General features: G+C 45.1%; 1 protein-coding gene across 8 annotated transcripts in view; it reads left to right on the top strand.

Moving 5' to 3' along the window:
* Ttc7b (tetratricopeptide repeat domain 7B) overlaps window positions 1-19,343 on the top strand; it is a 211,833-nt gene that overhangs the window by 44,798 nt on the left and 147,692 nt on the right. For all 8 annotated transcript variants that reach the window (XM_039112527.2, XM_063262123.1, XM_039112520.2 and 5 more), the window contains one exon: window positions 8,739-8,869. In XM_039112527.2, the coding sequence (XP_038968455.1) occupies window positions 8,739-8,869 (131 nt within the window). The remainder of the gene's footprint in view (window positions 1-8,738; window positions 8,870-19,343) is intronic.

Here is a 19,343-nt window from a genome sequence, read left to right as displayed (position 1 = left end):
AAAAGTTGTGGGTTTACAGAAGCTCATGGGAGGCCTGGAGCTGCGTCCCTCCTTCAGCTCCAGCACTGGGTGTCTCCCTTGGCATCCCCTCTCTCTAAGCCCTGCACACCTCATCCTCCAGTAGATTGTACACACCTGAAACCTGTGGGGATCCTTGAGAGTATAAACACATCTCACAAGTTCAGCAACCCCAGGCTGCCTTTACTGTCGCTCTGTGTTGTGGGTCCTGGACTCTTCCTGAGTCTCCCTTTAGCTTTGGAACTTGAGATCTTAAGCTTTGTCTTACTGCCTTTGAAGCCTACACCACAGTGCTAGGTTATCAGAGATGTGAGATTATATTGAAGTTAGTACGTCCAGTTACAGCCTCTCCCATAGCCCTGTTCCAGCAAGCCTCAGGATGTGCTTTTCCTGTGTCTGACTTCCGGAGCCGTGGTTAAGATAAATGGGAAAACAATGGCAGTTCTTTGGTCTACAGGGCCTCATGTAACACCGACAGCTTTGTCACATTGTAGAGTTGTGAGAAGTTCTCACCCTGTTCATTTCCGTGTGATTTTTTTTTTTTTTTTTTTAAGAATCAAAATGTCACTGGGCCGTAGTGGCACTTGCCTTTAATCCCAGCACTTGGGAGGCAGAGGAAGGTGGATCTCTGTGAGTTCGAGGCCAGCCTGGTCTACAGAGAGAGTTCAAGGACAGCCAGGACTACACAGAGAAACCCTGTCTCAAAAAAGTAAAAAAACAAACCAAAACAAAACAAAACCGAAACAAACAGAATCAAAACACCTGTCTGGCTTTTCCTTTCTGTAGCATGAGTTAGTGTCTTAATAGCTCATAGAACAGACAAATACTAGGAGGCCTGGTGGTCCTGGGATTGCCCAAGGTAGGGCAACTCTTGATGTGAGAGAAAATCAGCTCTGGACTTTGGTTTATAAGATTCCATTTGAAACATTTTCATTGCCTTGCTGGGGTTAGACACTGAATTCACGCTGTTAGCAGCTCTGTAAAAGATATTATCAGAGGGTTGTGTAGTCACAGGGATCAAGGGCCAAAGCATGGCGGCTTTATCATTGATTAGCTACAAAGTCCTAAACCTAATCATGTCTACAGGGTCTTTGAGCATCATCTTTGAAGGTTGGCTGTAGGGATCAGAAACTGCACATCAAACCCAGGCACAGTGCTAGGTTCTGAGAAGCCTATCTAAATGAACCTTGATTAGTATGGTCCAGTCTTGTACCCAGAGAATACTGAGGGCTCTCAGATGTAGCCAGGCATGGAAGAATTCTGTAGTCCTGCCTCAGTGGAACAGTACAGAGGCTGGGCATGTTATGGAGGGCTCCCAGCCTGCTTCTCAGCTGTCCAGCGTCCTGTCCCACAGTGCCCTCCTCATGGTCTTATGGCCCCTAGTAGTACTCAGCTTTCAACATTTTTACCCTGGACAGCCTGGGAATGGGGTGACTGCAGAGCAGGGCTCTGTTTCAACACCTAGGCTGTCTTGCAGTGTCCACTTTTGACTCCTGCACAGCATATGGGCAAGTCACTTCCAAGACTTTCTTTCTCCCTATGTTTAGGATACAGATAGTACCTACTGGGTGTCAGTAAATAGCTAGTGTGTGTGGATGAGCTGTGAGAGCAAGGGGTGTGCGATCCAAATGATTTTATCATTATTAGTTCATTGGAAATGTGCTAGCCTTCACAGAAGGAACTGCCAGATTCTAATCCCCCTGTGGAAACTTTATCCGGCAGCAGGGAGATGGACCGTAGGCCGGGTGTGTGGATATTCTGCATTTTTGAAACAACAATGTGGTCAGCCACATTTATTACTTTAAACCTTTCGTTGGTTGTCAAATAGCATTTTGATATGGCTTACTGTGGCTTGAGTGTGTCTCTAAAAAGGTCTGTGTGCTGTTTCCCAGGGCATAATGTTAATAGAACCTTAAAAGGTGGGGGCCAGAGGAAAATGATTAGATCTCTGGGCAGCATCCCTGGAAGGTGCTGATGTAGATCTTAGGGGACCGTAGTTTCTGTAAGAGTGGGTTGTTAAATAGAATTCACTCGTTCCTGCTTGGTTCTTGTCCCACCATGACATTTTCTTCTTGCACATGCTCCCATCATGACTCCGAACACCTCATTGTGATGTAGTTAGAAGTACATCTCATCAGAGCCAGACAACATTTCTGTACAGCGCCTGGTGTCTGACACCACCCTGTAGCCATAGAGAGCTTGCACACTAAGTTTTTACCCCTTGGCATAGAGAGGGAGACACTACAGAGATCTGAGGTGTTAGCTATTGAGCACGTCTGGATTCTATTGTTATTTTTTTATTGTGTAGTCTCTAGGAGGGAAAAAGAAAGTCACTAAAACACTTCTGAGACACACTTTTAAATAGACAAGGCCATCTCGGATTTTAATGGGAGCCAATTTGGGCCTTGACCTCAGGACTTTGCCTCTCAGACAGTGTTGATGTGATCCTGGGCTTGAAAATTTATGTGCCAGTTCAGAGGGCCAGCTTTGACAGAGAAGTAAATATTCTGGGACTGAGTTGTGCAGAAGTGGATTTGGTATCCTAAGTCAGGATTCTGCCCGTGCTCTGATACATGGCCCCTGGCATGTAAAATGAAAGACATAGTGTTGGGGTAGAGAGAAATAACAGTTAGTCTAACACTAGGAGGGGCCTTCTGCCCAAGACTCATTACTGTGAACTCACTTGTAACCCTCCCTTAAATGTTACACACTTAGGGGGTCCAAAGCTCTGTACCTAGTTTGCTGTGGAGGGTAGATTGTATAGCAGTTTAAACACCCTTACTAGCCATACATGAATGTGGATTGTAGACCCAGAATGCTGGGCTCTGGCTTTTTAGAACCTAGTAAAATACAAGGATAATCAAGTTGTGTTGAACAGACTTGACAGTTCTTTGATTCAGGGGCCTTGGCATGACTGTGAATCCCTTGGTCATAGCCATGGCATTAGTGGGCAGAGTCCTGCCTGCAGGAACGCAGTGTCAACCAGTGGAGCCATTTGTTGTCGTTGCTGCTGACCTTTTGACGTACTCTGGAGGATTAGTTTTCCTTGCATTAAACTCCTGGTTGCTTCTTATCCAAGAAGAGAGCAGACAATAAAAGAGTCTTTTTTACTCCTGGTGGTTTTACATTTTGTTCTAGTGAATGTTTAAGAACATTAGGAAGCTGCATCCAAGCACTTGCTTTTATGTAGTTCTGGAGCTGTTATGATAAATGAGGAGTGTATTCCCTCTTTTTTTTTAAAATCACATGTTGTCTTAATAAAGTGTTAAGCAGTCAGGGCAGAGGTTATAGTGGAAGAGGCCATGTGATAATTTGGGATATGAGTAAATACTAAAATCTAGACTTTACAGAACATTAAATAAAGTGTTAGAATCATATTCTTTGTATTTAAAAAGCTCAACAGAGACATGAAAGATAAAAAATAGACTCATCAATTCTTCCAGGTGAAATTGATCAAATTTGAGATAAAAAGTATAGTAGACGTGATGTATGCAAAGTAGATATTGCAAAAGAAAATATTAGTGAATTTGAAGACAGAGCAATAGAAATTATCTAAAATTAAAGAGAGGAATTTTTTTGGTCATCATCATCATCATCATCATTATTATTTTTAGTAGTAGTAGCAGTATATGAGTACACTGTAGGTGCTGTCTTCAGACACACCAGAAGAAGGAGTCAGATCTCATTACAGATGGTTGTGAGCCACCATGTGGTTGCTGGGATTTGAACTCAGGACCTCTGGAAGAGCAGTCAGTGCTCTTAACCGCTGAGCCACCTCTCCAGCCCTAGGGGAATTCTTTTAGGTGGAAAGAAGATACAGTATAGTTCTTGTCCTGCTTAGCAACCAAGAAGGGACAATTGAGAGATAGACCAGATTGTCCCGTGGGCATGTCTGTATGGGGTTGTTGTGATTGTGAATTGATGTAGCCTGGCCCAGCCCACTCTGGGTATCACTGTACCCCAGGCAGGTGGTACTAGGCTATATGAGAAGGAGCAAATAAACCAGCAGCACTCCTCCATAATCTCACTTCAAGTTCCTGCTTGAGTCCCTGACCTCCCTCAATGAATGGTTGTGCATGGAGGCATAGGTCAAGTAAACACGTTGCTCTCCTACGTTGTTTTTCATCACAGTGCTTTTTTAGCAGCAAAGAGGTAAACTAGAATGTATCTAAACCATATGATAATACTAGGTGATGTGATATATGTAATTAAAAAAACCTAGGGAAGGAAATAGGGAACATAATTTTTTTATCTTTGTGTATATGTAATCTGTATGTTGTCATGGTTGAGTGTACAGGCATGTGCTTACTACAGAGCACATGTAGAAGTTTGAGAACAACCTTGGATGTTGGTTCTTGTTTCCCCCTTATTTGAAGCTGGGTCTCTTGCTTTTCCACCGTGTAGCCCGGTGAGCTAGCCAGCAAGCCTTTGGGGATTCTCCTGTCTCCACTCTCCACCGCCCCATAGGAGCTGGGATTACAGGCAAGTGCTGTCACAGTTGCCTTTGTTTCTGTTCTGAACTCGGGATCGGGGCAAGTGCTTCACCCACTAAACCATCTCTGCAGCCAGCATAAACATTTTTAGAAGAAATAATGGCTAAACACTTTTTAGTTTTTACAAAACTATAAACACTCATTTCTAGGATTCTTGGTGAAGCTTAAGTACTTTATAATACAGACTGTTCACAGCCAGTGAGAAAGTTGTAAGACAGCCAGAAAAAGAGACCCATATAAGTGAACAAACAGAAGGGTGGGAAACCGGTTCTTGCCAGGAAACACGCAAGAGAGATTTCAGTGGAGCAGTATCTTTAGAGGAAGACTTGGAGGAAAAGGACGAACTGCCAACCTTGAATTCCCTTCCTAGTGGAATATCTCTAACAATGCAGATACAGCACATCCCAGGCTTAATGCAGCTAAGAGACCAGCAGTCTGGACCATACCCCAGGTACCTTAAAGGGATTACTGTGGGCAGAAGAAAAAGACCCTTAAGGAAGTCAATACAGATGAATGCTTAGCACAGAGAGCCTGACTGTATCACTGAAAAGAGGAAAGCACATTTCTTTAAAATATAACTGACCATTTAATAAAAATAACAATTACCCAAGCTAGGGTTTACGCCCTGCACGAAAGTAAAATGTATGCAGTTAGCAAATACTAGCTCTAACGGGGCAGGTGGAAGCGTGCAGTTGTAACAGTTGTTTACAGTATGTGAAGTTGTTTGAAGCAGATCATAACAGGTTAAAACCAGAAGCAACAAACAGCAGTTTTGCTAGCATGTTAGTAAGAGAAATAAACACTAGCCAAACAGAAGGCAGAAAAGAGCAAGAAAACAACACGGGTGTGTGTGACAGACACAGTTGCAGTAAATGTCATTGTGGGGATTTGTTTGTTAGGTTTTGTGGTTGTTGTTTTTAAAGATAGAGTTTCACTGTGCAGCCCTGGCTGGCTTCAAATGCGTGGCCTCCAGAGTACTGGAGGTCAGAGGTGCGTGTCACCGTGTTAGGCTAAATGTAAATGTTCCAAGTACTCAAACCAAAGAGCATCAGAGTGGAAAATAAGGAAGGTTTGAATGTTGGCTGCAGGAAGTATTTTAATCTACCGAGAAGTAGACTGAGAGGGCAAAGGAAGAGAAACCTGCTGTTCTTACACTGTATGAGAACTGGGGCGGCTGGACTAAAGTCTGCAAAGGTGGTGTTGAAACAAGGAAGTCAATCCATTCAGCGTAATAACAGCTCCAGTGGCAGAGCTTTGAGATATGTGGGGTGAAAGTTGATAAAACTTCAGAGAAGCTGTACAGTTAGTTATGCTGTGACACAGTAACCCTGTCTCAGTCAAGCGAAAACAGAAAGACAAATCCGTAAGTTCTAGAGAGAAGCCGGGAGACAGAGTGCAGATTAATACGAGAGAGATAACGCTGCATACCTGCCTGCCTGGCTAACTCCAGCCGTCAGCACCAGGGCTGGGCCTGAGGAGAGCAGCAGACGCCCACTCAGCCCTGTGGGCGGGTGTGCAGAGTGGTTCAGCCACCCTGGGAGCAGCCAGGCTCCTGATCTTAGTCAGAAGGCGAGGAGCAACATGGGGCCATTTCTTCCAAGGCTGTGACTTCAGCATAGTCTTGCACATCTTGGTAGTTATGAAATTAAATTAAAACTCATGTCTCCAAAGAAAAAAACCCTACACAAGCATGTTTACAACTTCTCCAGTAGCCAAAACTAAGCAGTCAAGCACACTGTTCAGTAGACAGATAGGTAAGTGCAGTATTGGTTAGCAAGAGAAGTGCAGTATTGGTGAGCTAGCAAACCCTGAGATGACATGGAGGGCCACTCAGTGTGCATTGCTGCTGGGGAGAACCAGGCTGTAGAGGCTGAGGACTGCCTGACTCCAACCGTATAATGTTCTGGATAAAGCAAAGCCCCAGAGACAGAAGCTTAGTGGTTTCCAGGGGGTCCGGGATGAATAGGTGGACAGTGGACATTTTTAGGGTGATACATGATGTCATGCATTTGTCACAGTTTATGTCTAATTTAGAGTAAGCCTTAGCACAGCTATAGGCTTTTATTAATGAAAAAGCAGGATCACAAGCCAGCCTCATCGTCATGAAGTACTGAGGGTGTACAGTTTATCTTGGTCCAACTTCTATGTACCATGTGTGTGCAGTGCCCACAGACGGTATCATATAACCGCAGACTAGGGCTCCAGATGCTTGTGAGCTGCCATGTGGGTGATGGGAGCTGAACCTGGGTCCTCTGGAAGAGCAGCCAGCGCTCTTAATTACTGAGCCATCCTTCCAGCCCTTTAATAAGCTCTGGCTGAGCTGCTGTGGTGATACCACAGGGTACTGTGCTGACTGCTGGCTCCCTGTGAATAAAGGTGGCTCTCCTCTTTGTGTAGCCTGGAGCTCTCCTGTGGCTGCCTACGGCCTAGGGGCTTTTATTGTTTGCTGAGAGCAACCTGGATGACACCGTTTTTGTTTTTGTTTTTTTCCGAGAAGGTGCATATGAGGTTTCAGAATGTTTTTCCTGATGCTTCGTGTGTCTACTTCCCTCTGTACGGTGGATTTCACTTTGAATATTAGTACCTAATGTGTGTGTGTGTGTGTGTGTGTACATATGTATGTATGTATGTATATGCATACATATGTATGTATGTCATACATAATGACAAATGCCAGCCAGGAGACTAAAGACCCATTAACTGTCTGATTCAGGACAGTCACTTTCTGTATCATGGCAGGTCTCCGCTTCTTAGCTGTAAAAGAGAACTGATCTTTCTGGGCCCGTCCAGTTCCAGACTCCGACGGCTAAATGAGCCGGGTGTGTATCATACCATAGAGCACTCGAGGCAGCAGAAATCCTGTTGTGAAAATCTGCTACTCCATCCCCCTGTGTCTGTCCCTCTGCCTTTGGCGGGCAGAGACCGAGTCTGATTTCTCTGGGGTGAAGGTCAGTCGGCACTGGAGTCAAGAAGTGTATGCTTCTCCTCACCTCACGTTGTTGTCTCAGCCTTTCATGCTTTTGTACATCTCAGCCCTGAACTCTACCCTAGGAAGAGTTTGCCCACCTATGAGAAAAATACCTTCGGTGTTCTGGGTTTTCTCTTGGTCCAGAACTGAGACAACAGCCATGTGTTCTTCTAACTACCCCTAAGCTCATAGGCCCAAGTGTTGGTCCTGCTATAATAAGATTTCCCTAGTTTTTAAGTAATGCTCCCTCAGTGCATTGAAAACTTATCCCAAGGTATGACCCAATGACCTAAAGATTTCCACTAGTTGCTTCCTCCTAAAAGATTCCACGTCTTCCCCGTAGCACCACTCTTGGGGCCAAGCTTTTAAATAAAGGCCTTTGGGGATGTGTAAGATCTAAACTAGAGTTAAGAGACTTGCTTATTTTTAAAAATTGTTGAAAAGCATTGGGTATAGTTGTGTGAGGGTTTTGTATTAATCAGGACCTTCCTGGGACAGGGTCAGTTGGAGATAAGACATTTAGTTAGCCCCCCAGGGAGCTGCTGCATACTTTCCGTGGAGTCCGGAGTCCTGGGCACCTGAAGATCTAGTGGCATAGGCTTCAGTCAGACGCTGGCAGGCCCCACGCAAGAGAAGCCAGTGCTTCAGTTCAGGCAGGGAAAGACCATGGTTTTCTCTCTCCCAGCTGATTGGATGAGGCCTGTCCACTTAGGGAAGGCAGCCCAAGTATAAGTCTCATCGAGAAAAACCCCACAGACACACCCGGTGTGTGTCCAAATGTCCTTGCACCCTGTTGCCTGGTCATGCTGATATATAAAACTGACCACCATTACTCTTCAGGACTGAAAGAGCTCATGGTGAAGGCTCTCTCACGTTCCAGCTGAGTGTCAGGTAAAAAAGACTGCATGTGTTCTGAGTGGCCTCTTTCTACTGCAACTTTAGATGTTCCTTCTGGAGCTTCATTTTGGTATTCCATTTTGTCCTTAAAAGAGAAGACAGTCAGGGTGTGTGGTATCCCATGCCTTTAATTGAGAAGCAGAGAGAGAGGCAAGTGGGTCCTTGGTCTACTCAGGGAGTTCCAGACCAGCCAGTATTACATAGCGAGACACTGTCTCAATAAAAGGAGGGCAGAGTGGAGTATCCACTTCTCCAATAGCCTGGTACAGAGCAGATCATTTGTGGCCCTGTAGAGTGATACTCACAATTAAATCCCATGAAAACCAACTTGTTCAATTTCTGTGTATTTACTTTGCTCTTAGGACTTTGTTTAGAGAAGCTGCCTGTTTCATCCTCTACGAGTAATCTCCATGTGGACCGGGAGCAGGATGTCATCACCTGCTATGAGAAAGCTGGGGACATTGCACTCTTGTACCTGCAGGAGATAGAAAGGGTAAGTAAGAGCCACACGTTCATTCCAACTGATTGCACCGCCCCTTCCCCCATGTGCCCACAACCGATTGTGGGAGTTGTAGCCCAGAAGGAAGCCTCTGACTTCTTCGTCTGCCTCTGGGCACGAGCTCTGCTTGCGTTCCTGAGAGTGATAGAGAGAGTGGTCACAGCGTGGTATGGATGGAGGTAAGTGGGTCAGTGTGTATAGGGTAGGACAGTCTGGGCCGTCCACACCTTTACTGTTCTTGTTCTCCTGGGTTAAGCTTAATGCATCTTTGTGTGATCATCACACCAGCGATTCACCTGGGCCTTCGGTAGCCTCACCTTGATTGTATGGCAGAGGGGCTTTAACTAGTCTGTTAGGAGCAGGTTGTGTGTCTGCAGAGGCCCTCGCAGTCAAGTGTTTGGTCTGTGTCAGGGTCAGGAAAAGTGACAACTGACAAGAGTGTCATGGAAGCAGAAGCTGAGTGAGCAGAGTTGGCTTAAGGCTGGATAAGGTCAGAGATGACGTCAGGGATGAGGTCAGGGATGAGGTCAGAGATGAGGTCAGGGATGAGGTCAGAGATGAGGTCAGAGATGAGATCAGAGATGAGGTCAGGGATGGGGTCAGGGATAAGGTCAGGGATGAGGTCAGGGATGAGGTCAGAGATGAGGTCAGGGATGAGGTCAGAGATGAGGTCAGGGATGAGGTCACAGATGAGGTCAGAGATGAGGTCAGGGATGGGGTCAGGGATGAGGTCAGGGGTGAGGTCAGAGATGAGGTCAGAGATGAGGTCAGGAATGAAGCCAGGGATGAGGTCAGGGATGAGGTCAGGGATGAGGTCAGAGATGAGGTTAGGAATGAGGCCAGGAAGTGTCAGGGATGGGGTCAGGGAGGGGGTCAGGGATGAGGTCAGAGATGAGGTCAGGGATGAGGTCAGAGATGAGGTCAGAGATGAGGTCAGGGATGGGGTCAGGGATGAGGTCAGGGATAAGGTTAGGAATGAGGCCAGGAAGTGTCAGGGATGGGGTCAGGAATGGGGTCAGGGATGAGGTCAGAGATGAGGTCAGGGATGAGGTCAGGGATGAGGTCAGAGATGAGGTCAGGGATGGGGTCAGGGATGAGGTTAGGAATGAGGCCAGGAAGTGTCAGGGATGGGGTCAGGAATGGGGTCAGGGATGAGGTCAGAGATGAGGTCAGGGATGAGGTCAGAGATGAGGTCAGAGATGAGGTCAGGGATGGGGTCAGGGATGAGGTCAGGGATGAGGTCAGAGATGAGGTCAGGGATGAGGTCAGGGATGGGGTCAGGGAGGGGGTCAGGGATGAGGTCAGAGATGAGGTCAGGGATGAGGTAGAGATGAGGTCAGGGATGGGATCAGGGATTGGGTCAGGGATGGGATCAGGGATGGGGTCAGGGAGGGGGTCAGGGATTGGATCAGGGATGGGATCAGGGATGGGATCAGGGAGAGGGTCATGGAGGGGGTCAGGGATGAGGCCAGGGATGGGGTCAGGGAGGGGTCAGGGATGAGGCCAGGGATGGGGTTAGGGATGGGGTCAGGGAGGGGATCAGGGAGGGGGTCAGGGATGAGGCCAGGGATGGGGTCAGGGATGAGGCCAGGGATGGGTTTAGGGATGGGGTCAGGGATGGGGTCAGAGATGAGGTCAGGGATGGGGTCAGGGATGGTGTCAGGGATGAGGTCAGGGATGGGGTCAGGGATGGGATCAGGGATGAGGCCAGGGATGGGGTTAGGAATGGGGTCAGGGAGGGGTCAGGGATGGAGTCAGGGATGGGGTCAGGGAGGGGTCAGGGATGGGATAGAGTCAGGGATTGGGTCAGGAATGGGGTCAGGTATAGATGGACGTCTTACCTGTTCAGAAGGATCTCTACTTTCCAAGGCTGCTCTTTAGAGTTTCTTCTCAGCTCAGTCTTAGTTTTTCCCATCTGTAAAAAGCTCATAAAAATAGTCCTATCTCATGAAGTGTATGTAAGACATTTATAAGGTCATGTGTATAAAGGCACTTAGTCTAGGTCTAAGAACATACTAGATTCTCGGTGTCAGTGGTTTGTAATGACAATAACTCCCAGTTTCTTCTGTAAGTTTCCCAAGTGCTAGCCAAAACTGGGCTGTGATCTTAACCCTCTCAGATCCAGATGCTACCTGTGGGATTGTTTGAAATGATAACCATTCTTGATGGTTATCATTTGCTACCTGTGGGATTGTTTGAAATGATAACCATTCTTGAAAGACTTGAGCACGATCAAAAGGTGTGCTTTCCATGAATTTTCTAGGCCTTGGTTTCCCATAATGATTAGAGGACGAAGAGGGACTGCCTACACCTGGCTAGCTCTTGTAGTTTTGTCGTTGTTGTTTGGTTTGATTTTATATGTATAGATGGAAAGTCATTCTCATGTAAATCATTTTAGAGTGTGTTGGTGGATATCCGGAGAGTCAGAAAGAATTGTCTTTGACAGGGAAGGCAGAATGAGAATTACAGAAACTGAAGAGGGGATGGGAACTGTGGAGAATCATGTGACCTGACCTTACCGAGGCATGGCTATGGGGCACAGTGTCTGGGAGTTCTGGTTGCCATCTGGCTCCTGGCCGGTATGTGGTTCCATCAGAAGGTCCTGTGGAGAGTGGGCTTTGTTGTCGTTGTCATTCAGAATTGCTGGGACATGATCATGCAGGCTGACTGTGAAATCTGCTCCTCCCCCATGGCCAGCACGTGGCTGTGGACACTCAGTTCATCCTGGCTGAACATGCTTCTGCCCACATCTCAGCTTGATCAGAGACCTTTATTTCTTAGCTTACCATTTAGTTGTCCACTTTGGAGCTGCCCTTCCCTGTGACAGGGACAAGGGGTTCATCTGTCTGCAGGGATATAGAGGGTGGTAGATGGGATCTGCTGCTGTTGTGTTCATCCCTAACTCCCCTGTTACTGTTGAGTTCTTCAGCTGAACCTCAAGGAAATTCATATAGTTATGGAATTCAAAAGATGACGCCCTTCCTCTGCGATCATGAGAGGGCTCTAGTGATCACTGGAGATAGATTTTAAAAAGAAAATTAAGGCCCCAGGATACCCAGCAAGTTTGGTCAAAGCTATATTAGAAATCAACTCTTTCCTGACACCCGGTTAGGGCTCTAGCCCTCTGCATGGTCACATCGGACTGTCACCTTCTCACCACACGCCCTCCCTGTGGAGTGCAGTCCACAGGACTTTCAGTACCACAGACAAGCTCCTTCTGCAGCCTACAAAGAAATCTCAGCCTTTCCAAACGACTCTATCTGGCTCTGACTTTTCAATGTTTTTCCTTCATGGAGCTGCCCAGACTTCAGCCAAAAGTTTGTTTCTGCTGCGATAGGAACACAAGACATTGCGTGTTGGTCAGTCTAGAAACTGGGAAAATTGGGCCTAGTGGAAGTAAAGGGATTCATAGGCCTTATTTGTTTTTATTTTATTTTTTTTATCTCAGCTGACTTGATTTTGAGCTTTTAAAGAATTATGCCTGGGGCTGGAGAGATGGCTCAGTGGTTAAGAGCTCTGACTCTCTTCCAGAGGTCCTGAGTTCAAATCCCAGCAACCACATGATGGCTCACAACCATCTGTAATGGGATCTGTGTGTGTAATTGTATACAAAAAATAAATAAATCCTTAAAAAAAAAGAATTATGCCTGAGTGAAAACAAAAGCAGACTCTGAAAGGCGTAAAAGCCTGGCAAGTCTGGGACAGATAGGGCCTCGCCTTCCCGTCGTCTTGGGAAGAAAATCTGATATGCTCTTGCCTTGCTGTCACCGGGCAGAGGCAGACGGTGTCCAGTGACTTCCCCTGCCCTCCTGCGGTGCTGAGGTGAGGAAGCTCTGTATGCCAGGATTTATTGGCATTTTATTCGTGGCCATTGGCTCCTAAGTTTGTTCATTAGTGAAAATAACATTTTGGGGGAACGTCACACACGGAGTTGCCATGCACAGGAGCAGAGACTGACCCTTCAGAAAGGGCTGATCTCACCTCGCCCGAGTGCAGCTTAAGCTGTGAGGGGCAGCAGAGCAGAGCAGTGAAGAGAGTTGGCGCTGGAATCCTGCTGCAGACGCCGTTTAGTTGTGAGACCTGAAGTCAGGTCGCTTCGCCTGTGCTCAGGAGCTTCGGCTACAAATGACCGCAGTGACTGGCACGTCATTGTCACCATGAGCAGCCAGTTCACGTGTCTCCCAGTCAATGTCAGCATACATCAAATATTAGCCTGGGCTCATTGCAGCCTTTAAAGTTCCAGATGAAAATCTGGAATATTACCAGTACATTGTCTTATTGGGAACACTGAGACAAGTGTATAAAGTACACTTTCAGGGTCGTGTAATTGCCCTGTCTGTACTGAGCCTTTCCTGTTTCTAGGTCTGGAGTGTTCTTCACGCCCAGATGGACTTTGACTGGTCATTGATTTCTTGTGCTTCAGTTTCTGTTTTCGGAGAACCAGCAGGAGCTGAGTTGTCCGATTTCAAGGGCCTAGAGATCCGTCCTTTACCGAGCAGGGTGGTTGTACACCAGGTAGCATGCAGGGTGCTGTCCTCACTCATTCTTCCTCCTTGTTGAGGAGAGTCAAGGGAGATGAGTCCGTGAGAGCTGTGGGTAAATGCTTGGTTAAGTTAGGGTCATAGAGACAGGGGCTGACGATGTTCTCTGATAGTTTGTTTTCTGAAAGAGAATAAATATAGCAAACATTATATGTGTAGAATTTTTTGATCAGACAGATCAAATAAGGTAGTGTTAACAGTGCTGTGGGGTGGCTTTGATTAGTTTCTATTCAGATAGAGGCAGCACGCCAACAGCAGATACACTTTTCTGCCCTGTAAGGAATGCTGGTGGTGCAGTGACATGGATAAAGATGACCTCATCCTTGCTGTCATAACCTGAGCCCTGCTTTTGGCACATGAAATCATCCCGTCTTTGGGCTCTGCATATACTGCCTGGCCAGCTGGTGGTGGCATTCTAGAGCAGGAGCCGGGCCAGGGTGCAGCTCTACCCTCTGCTGACAGTTTATTTCTTCACACCTAATTTTGGAAAAGACATTAAAGCTAAACTATAACTGCTCATGGACCAGTTTAGTGCTGAAGTCCCAAGAAGAAACACCGGGTCCCCAAGTATTACAGAGCTCACCCCAGATTCCTTCTCCTCAATGAACAGCTCAGAAAGCACAGGTCACGACTTGGCTTTATGATGTCTGCCATGCAAGGGAGCTTGAGTGGCACAGCTAAGTGACAGATCAGGAGTGGATTAGATTAAGGTCAGTGTGTGTCTTGAGTTTAAGCTAGGTGCTGCTCCTGAGACAGGCAGAGCTTGAGGACACAAGCCACTGCGCTCATGGCTTTCAAAGGTGAGACAGTCAAGAGACCATGCCCTCCTGGCTCCCAGTTTTCATCACTTCAGCCCATTCAGAGCGCAGGCCAGCACATGAACACTTCCTTATGGAAATGTCCAGAGATGGACTGCCTAGCCTCTGCTCTAGCACTGCTGATTTTGAGCCTGACCTCTGGCTGCCTGGACTGTATTCTGCAACATTCCAGAAAAGTCTAGTAACCAGAGAGGAACAATCACTTAATTCACATTTGTGCCTTTGCCGTCAACACAGTAAAGCATTTTCTGTCTGGCTTGTGCTTAGTTTATACTAAATTTTACATTACTTTCACGGTTATATATTATTCCAAGTGATACCTCATTGTTGGGTCTAACTTGGCATCCTTCTCCAGGCAGCCTTTCTGTTGCTTCCTTTACCTTCTTCCTAGTGACAGGGCCGAAGTGGGATACTGACCACTAACCATGCACGGCCGTCACTGTGGTAACCATGCACGGCTGTCACTGGCAGTTCAGGAGACTGTGTGTGCTCTGCATCTTGGCAAGGTGTTACAAAATTACTTTCTAGGTGAACATAGTGTCTTGCATGCTTAGTTTCCATTTTCAGTTATTAATGCCACTGACATGTCCCTCATATTTGCTTAGTAATAATAACTATTAATATACTAAAGAATTGTATCAGTGAAATACAGCTCAATTTGCTGCCAAGCCAGAAGACCTGAGTGCAGTCATCAGGACTTACATGCTAAGAGAGAATCAACTCCTACAAACTGTCCTCTAACTTACACGCTCACTCTGCGGTGTATGCATACCCCTACACACAATACGTGAATAAATGTAATAATTTTAGAGGATAGTGTTGCTGAGGTATGATTTACACATTGTATAATTCACTTATTTAAACTGTACAGTTCTGTGTCGAGTTTGTAATCACCTGTTTGTTTATTTATGTAGATGAGGTAGGATATCACCTAAGCTCAAGTCATCCTTGTCCTAAGCTCCTGAGGTAGCTGGGCACACAGGCACACCTTAATGTGCCCAACCATCAGCACACGATGATGTTCAGAGCTGTGTAGACACCTCCAGGATTTAATCCCAGGACACTTCCATCCATCTAAAAGGAAGCCTTGTACCCACCTGCAGTCAACTCTTCATTCCACACTTTTCACAGCACTGAACTCTTGCTAGCCTTTCTGCTTCTGTAAATGTGCATGTGTCATATAAAGTCATAAAATTCCATATAAATTCATATAGTATGTGGTCTATGATCACTAGCTTCTTTGACTTAGATCTGTTGCTGGTGTAGTAAGCGTTGGTACTTTTTATTGTTACATAATCTTTTATTGTACTTATTGTATTTTATATTAATGACTTTTTGTTTTTAATTATGTGTCTCTGCATGGGTTTGTACATGTAAAGCGCTGCCTGTGGAGGCCGGAAGAGAGTATAAGATCTCCTGGAGCAGAAGTTTAGGCATTTATGAGCCATTAGACAGGGATTCTGGGAAGCAAACTTGAGTCCTATGCAGGAGCAGGGCACACTCTTAACCATTGAGTTTATTATTATCATCATCATCATCATCATCATCATCATCATCATTATTATTAAAACTTGAATGTTAGAATATGTCCCCATTAGGATTTCAAAAGTTTTCACTTTTCCATATTTAAAAAGAATTAACTCCCAAATCAAGGTTAGGGTTCAGTTTTATATAGTAGATATGATTAAATTTTTGTTGCAAATTTCAGTGTCTCTTTGTGGTGGTTTGAATGAGAATGGCCTCCTTAAACTCATAGATTTGAGTACTTAGTTACCGCACAGTTGCACTATTTGAAAAGATTAGGAGGTGTGGCCTTATTAGAGGACGTGGTCACTAGGGGTGGGGCTTTGAGGTTTTAAAAGCCCATTCCAGGCCTGGTGCCTCTCTTTTCCTGCTGCCTGTGGATTCAGAATTCTCTCTGCATGCCACTATGCTCCCTGCCATGATGACAATGGACTAAACCTCTGAAACTGTAAGCCAGGCCCATTTAAATGCTTTCCAGCTAAAGTGGTGTTAGAGAAGAGTAGTAATAGGCGGCCTAGAGCCTGTCCTTGTGATCTTTTGATAAATAATGTGGCTGCTTTCTGCCCTTATTCAAAAAAGTCTGCCTGAGGCTAAATTGAAGAATTTTGAATTAATGGTGTTGGCACAGGAGATTTCAAAACAGCCTAACATGGACTCTGTTGGGTGGTTAATAGTGGTCAGTCTTATGCAGATCTTTTCAGTCTTCTGAAAAGGAGCAAGCTGAGCAAGAAAATATTTAAAAATGTACAGTTTGAGGGGAAATGGAGCACCTGAAAGTGCTGGCCTCAGGCCAAGACCCCATCCAGCTAACCATCCAGGTCATAAAAGGGAGTCACAGAAAAACATAGGCCAGCGGTTCTCAACCTGTGGGCCACAACTCCTTTGGGGGCAAATGACCCTCACAGAGGTCACCTAAGATAATCAGAAAACTCGGGTATTTACATTATACTGCACAACAGTAGAAAATTACAGTTATGAATTAGCAATGAAATAATTTTATATTGGGGGCCACCACAACATGAGAAACCCTTTAACTTGTGTTAAAGAGTTGCAGCCTCAGGAAGGTTGAGAACCAGTAGTGTAAGCAGTGAAGAAAAGCAACAGCAGAAGCTGATGCAGGTAACTGGAAGAGGCAAGTTCCAGCCCCAGTGAGCAGCAAGACCGGCAGCTGGGCTTCAGGGGCCTTAGCCAACTTCAGGGCAAGCCCTTGAGAACCCCACCTCCCAGCTTCAAGGCGCAGGCGCACAGCCACACGAGGAGCACTGTGATGTGGGATACTCAAGAGAACTGCGAAGTCAGAGTTGGTGCTGGGCCTGTGTGAAGTCAAGATCAGCTCCAGGAAGAAGTGGTGCCCAAGCACCCTCCATACTGCATTGTCTGATGTTCTGTGTCTACGCGTCAGTAAATTATGTGAGCTAGTCGGAGTTTATTACAAAATAAGTCGGATGGCTTTGCCCAGCTGTAGGTTATTGTAAGTGTTCAGAGCATGTATAAGGCAGATTAGGCCAAGCCGTGGTGCCGTTAGCTGTATTAGATGCTCTGCCAACTTACAACACGTCTATCCAAGCTAACCTGTTGGGAATTGAGGAGTTTCTCTAAGGATTATATACCATGACTAAGAGACATATAGTTCAGGAAGATGATTTACCCCTTAATGGTAGCATAAAGAAACTAATCCTTCAGTAGATTCAGAGAAAGCATTTGACAAAATCTAACACACTTTTTGCAGTTAATGAGAAAAGACAGCCAACAGTCTAGAAATGAGTGGGAATTTACTCAGCCAGGGCATAGGGTGTGTTCCCCTAAGATCAGGGACAAGAAAACTAGTTTTTTGGTTACTTCAGCTTGATGTGTTACTAGGAATTCTTCCCATTGTGTTTTGCCCAGAAAATGCAATGAAAGGCATCTAGATCGGCAATTCTTTGTCAGATAATGCGATTGTATATGTAAAATACACACACAGATCTGTTGGAGATAATAAACAAATTCAGCAGGGTTATAGTATATCAAGACTATACATAAAGTCATGTGGAATGAATGGCGTTCAACTTAAAATTATAGCATGCCCACTAATATCCAAAGATGAAAATCTATAGGAATACATGTAGCAAAAACATGTGAACTAAAAGTTTAAAAACCTGTTAAATAGAAAGGAGCACCCCAGTAAGCACAGATAACCCATGCTCACAGGTTTAAGTGCTTGATCTGTTAAAATGACAGCGTTCTGGAAACTGATCCCAAATCTGAGTAACTACAAAGCATGATCTACTTGAAGAAGAGAAAAAGAAAAGAATCAACAAGCTGCTTCAGGAATGTGTGTGAAATTTCAAGGGAGCCAGAGCAGTCAAAACAATCTCGAAATAGACAATGCAGTTGAAAGTCTCACACTTCCTGACCTCTGACCTTACTACAAAGCTCCCAATAGCAGCACTCTGTACAGAACTGGGTGTGGCTTGGTGGTAAAGCAATCAATCATCTGTACAGAGCAGGTCGTGGTTTCAGTCTTTAGCTCCAAAACCAAACCAAACCACCAAAACCAAAGGGCATCGAACTATACCTCTATCTATCACCTATCTATCCCCTATCTATCATCTATCTATCTATCTCCCTATCTCCCTATCTATCTATCTATCTATCTATCTACTACATCTCTCATCTATCTAGCTATCATCTATCATTTATCTTGTATTTATCTCAATCAGACATTTACATAGCAATATAAAAATAACAAAAAAAGTAAGAATCTAAAATCTAAAAATACTAATATAATAAAAATAAATGAAAAAGTCAAAATAAAAGGCATGGGTGTACTAATCTCAGTATCTGTATCATGTGCTGTTTGTTACCGTATAAAGCTAAAATATGTAGGTTAAAAAGTAATTATCTCCCCCTTTCCTTGCATGTACATAGTTTTTGTACACACATACTAATGTACCTGTAGCTACAAAAAAAATTTGAATTTAACTTTAAAGAGATTTTTAATGAGTTACGTGAACACTATTTGGGGGGAGGGGCTGGAAATGCAGTTTGGTGGTAGAGCCCTAGCCTGACATTTGTAAAAACTGAACTAGATCCCCACTATCAGGAAAAGAATTTCTGATTCCATGACCACTTGGATTATACTTTAATTACTTTGTCAAGATTAACTAAATTACATGTAATGGCTTAAATTCAAAGCTAGAATTTATAAGGTGGCCTCTTTTTTCGTGAAGTGTTTTTGTTGTCTCTGCTTAATACGTATGTGCAGAGGGATGTGGGGATTGTTAGCAGATGTGCCCATAGAATTGTGAGGTAGGTTTAATTCCGTGTGGACTGTGTACTGAATGATTTCAAAGTAAGAGCCATTGTCAGAGGAGCATAAAGAGTGATCTGGAAAGTTTCAGTGTTGGACCTCCAAGGTGCACGGTTGCTTAAGAGTCTGAGAACAGAAGACCTAGAAGAGAAATTAAACTGGGGAATGGTCACATGCCTGTAAGTTCTGAAACGCACAGTAATGGATGCTGTCATCTGAAGGTAGACATGAGGGAGAAGAGGAAAGAGCCTGTGCCTCTCCAACACTGACACTGGGCGGGAGGAGGAGCTGTG

Source organism: Rattus norvegicus, chromosome 6 (genome assembly GCF_036323735.1).
Source record: "Rattus norvegicus strain BN/NHsdMcwi chromosome 6, GRCr8, whole genome shotgun sequence".
NCBI lineage: Eukaryota > Metazoa > Chordata > Mammalia > Rodentia > Muridae > Rattus > Rattus norvegicus.
This window is presented reverse-complemented; position numbering and strand designations above follow the sequence as displayed.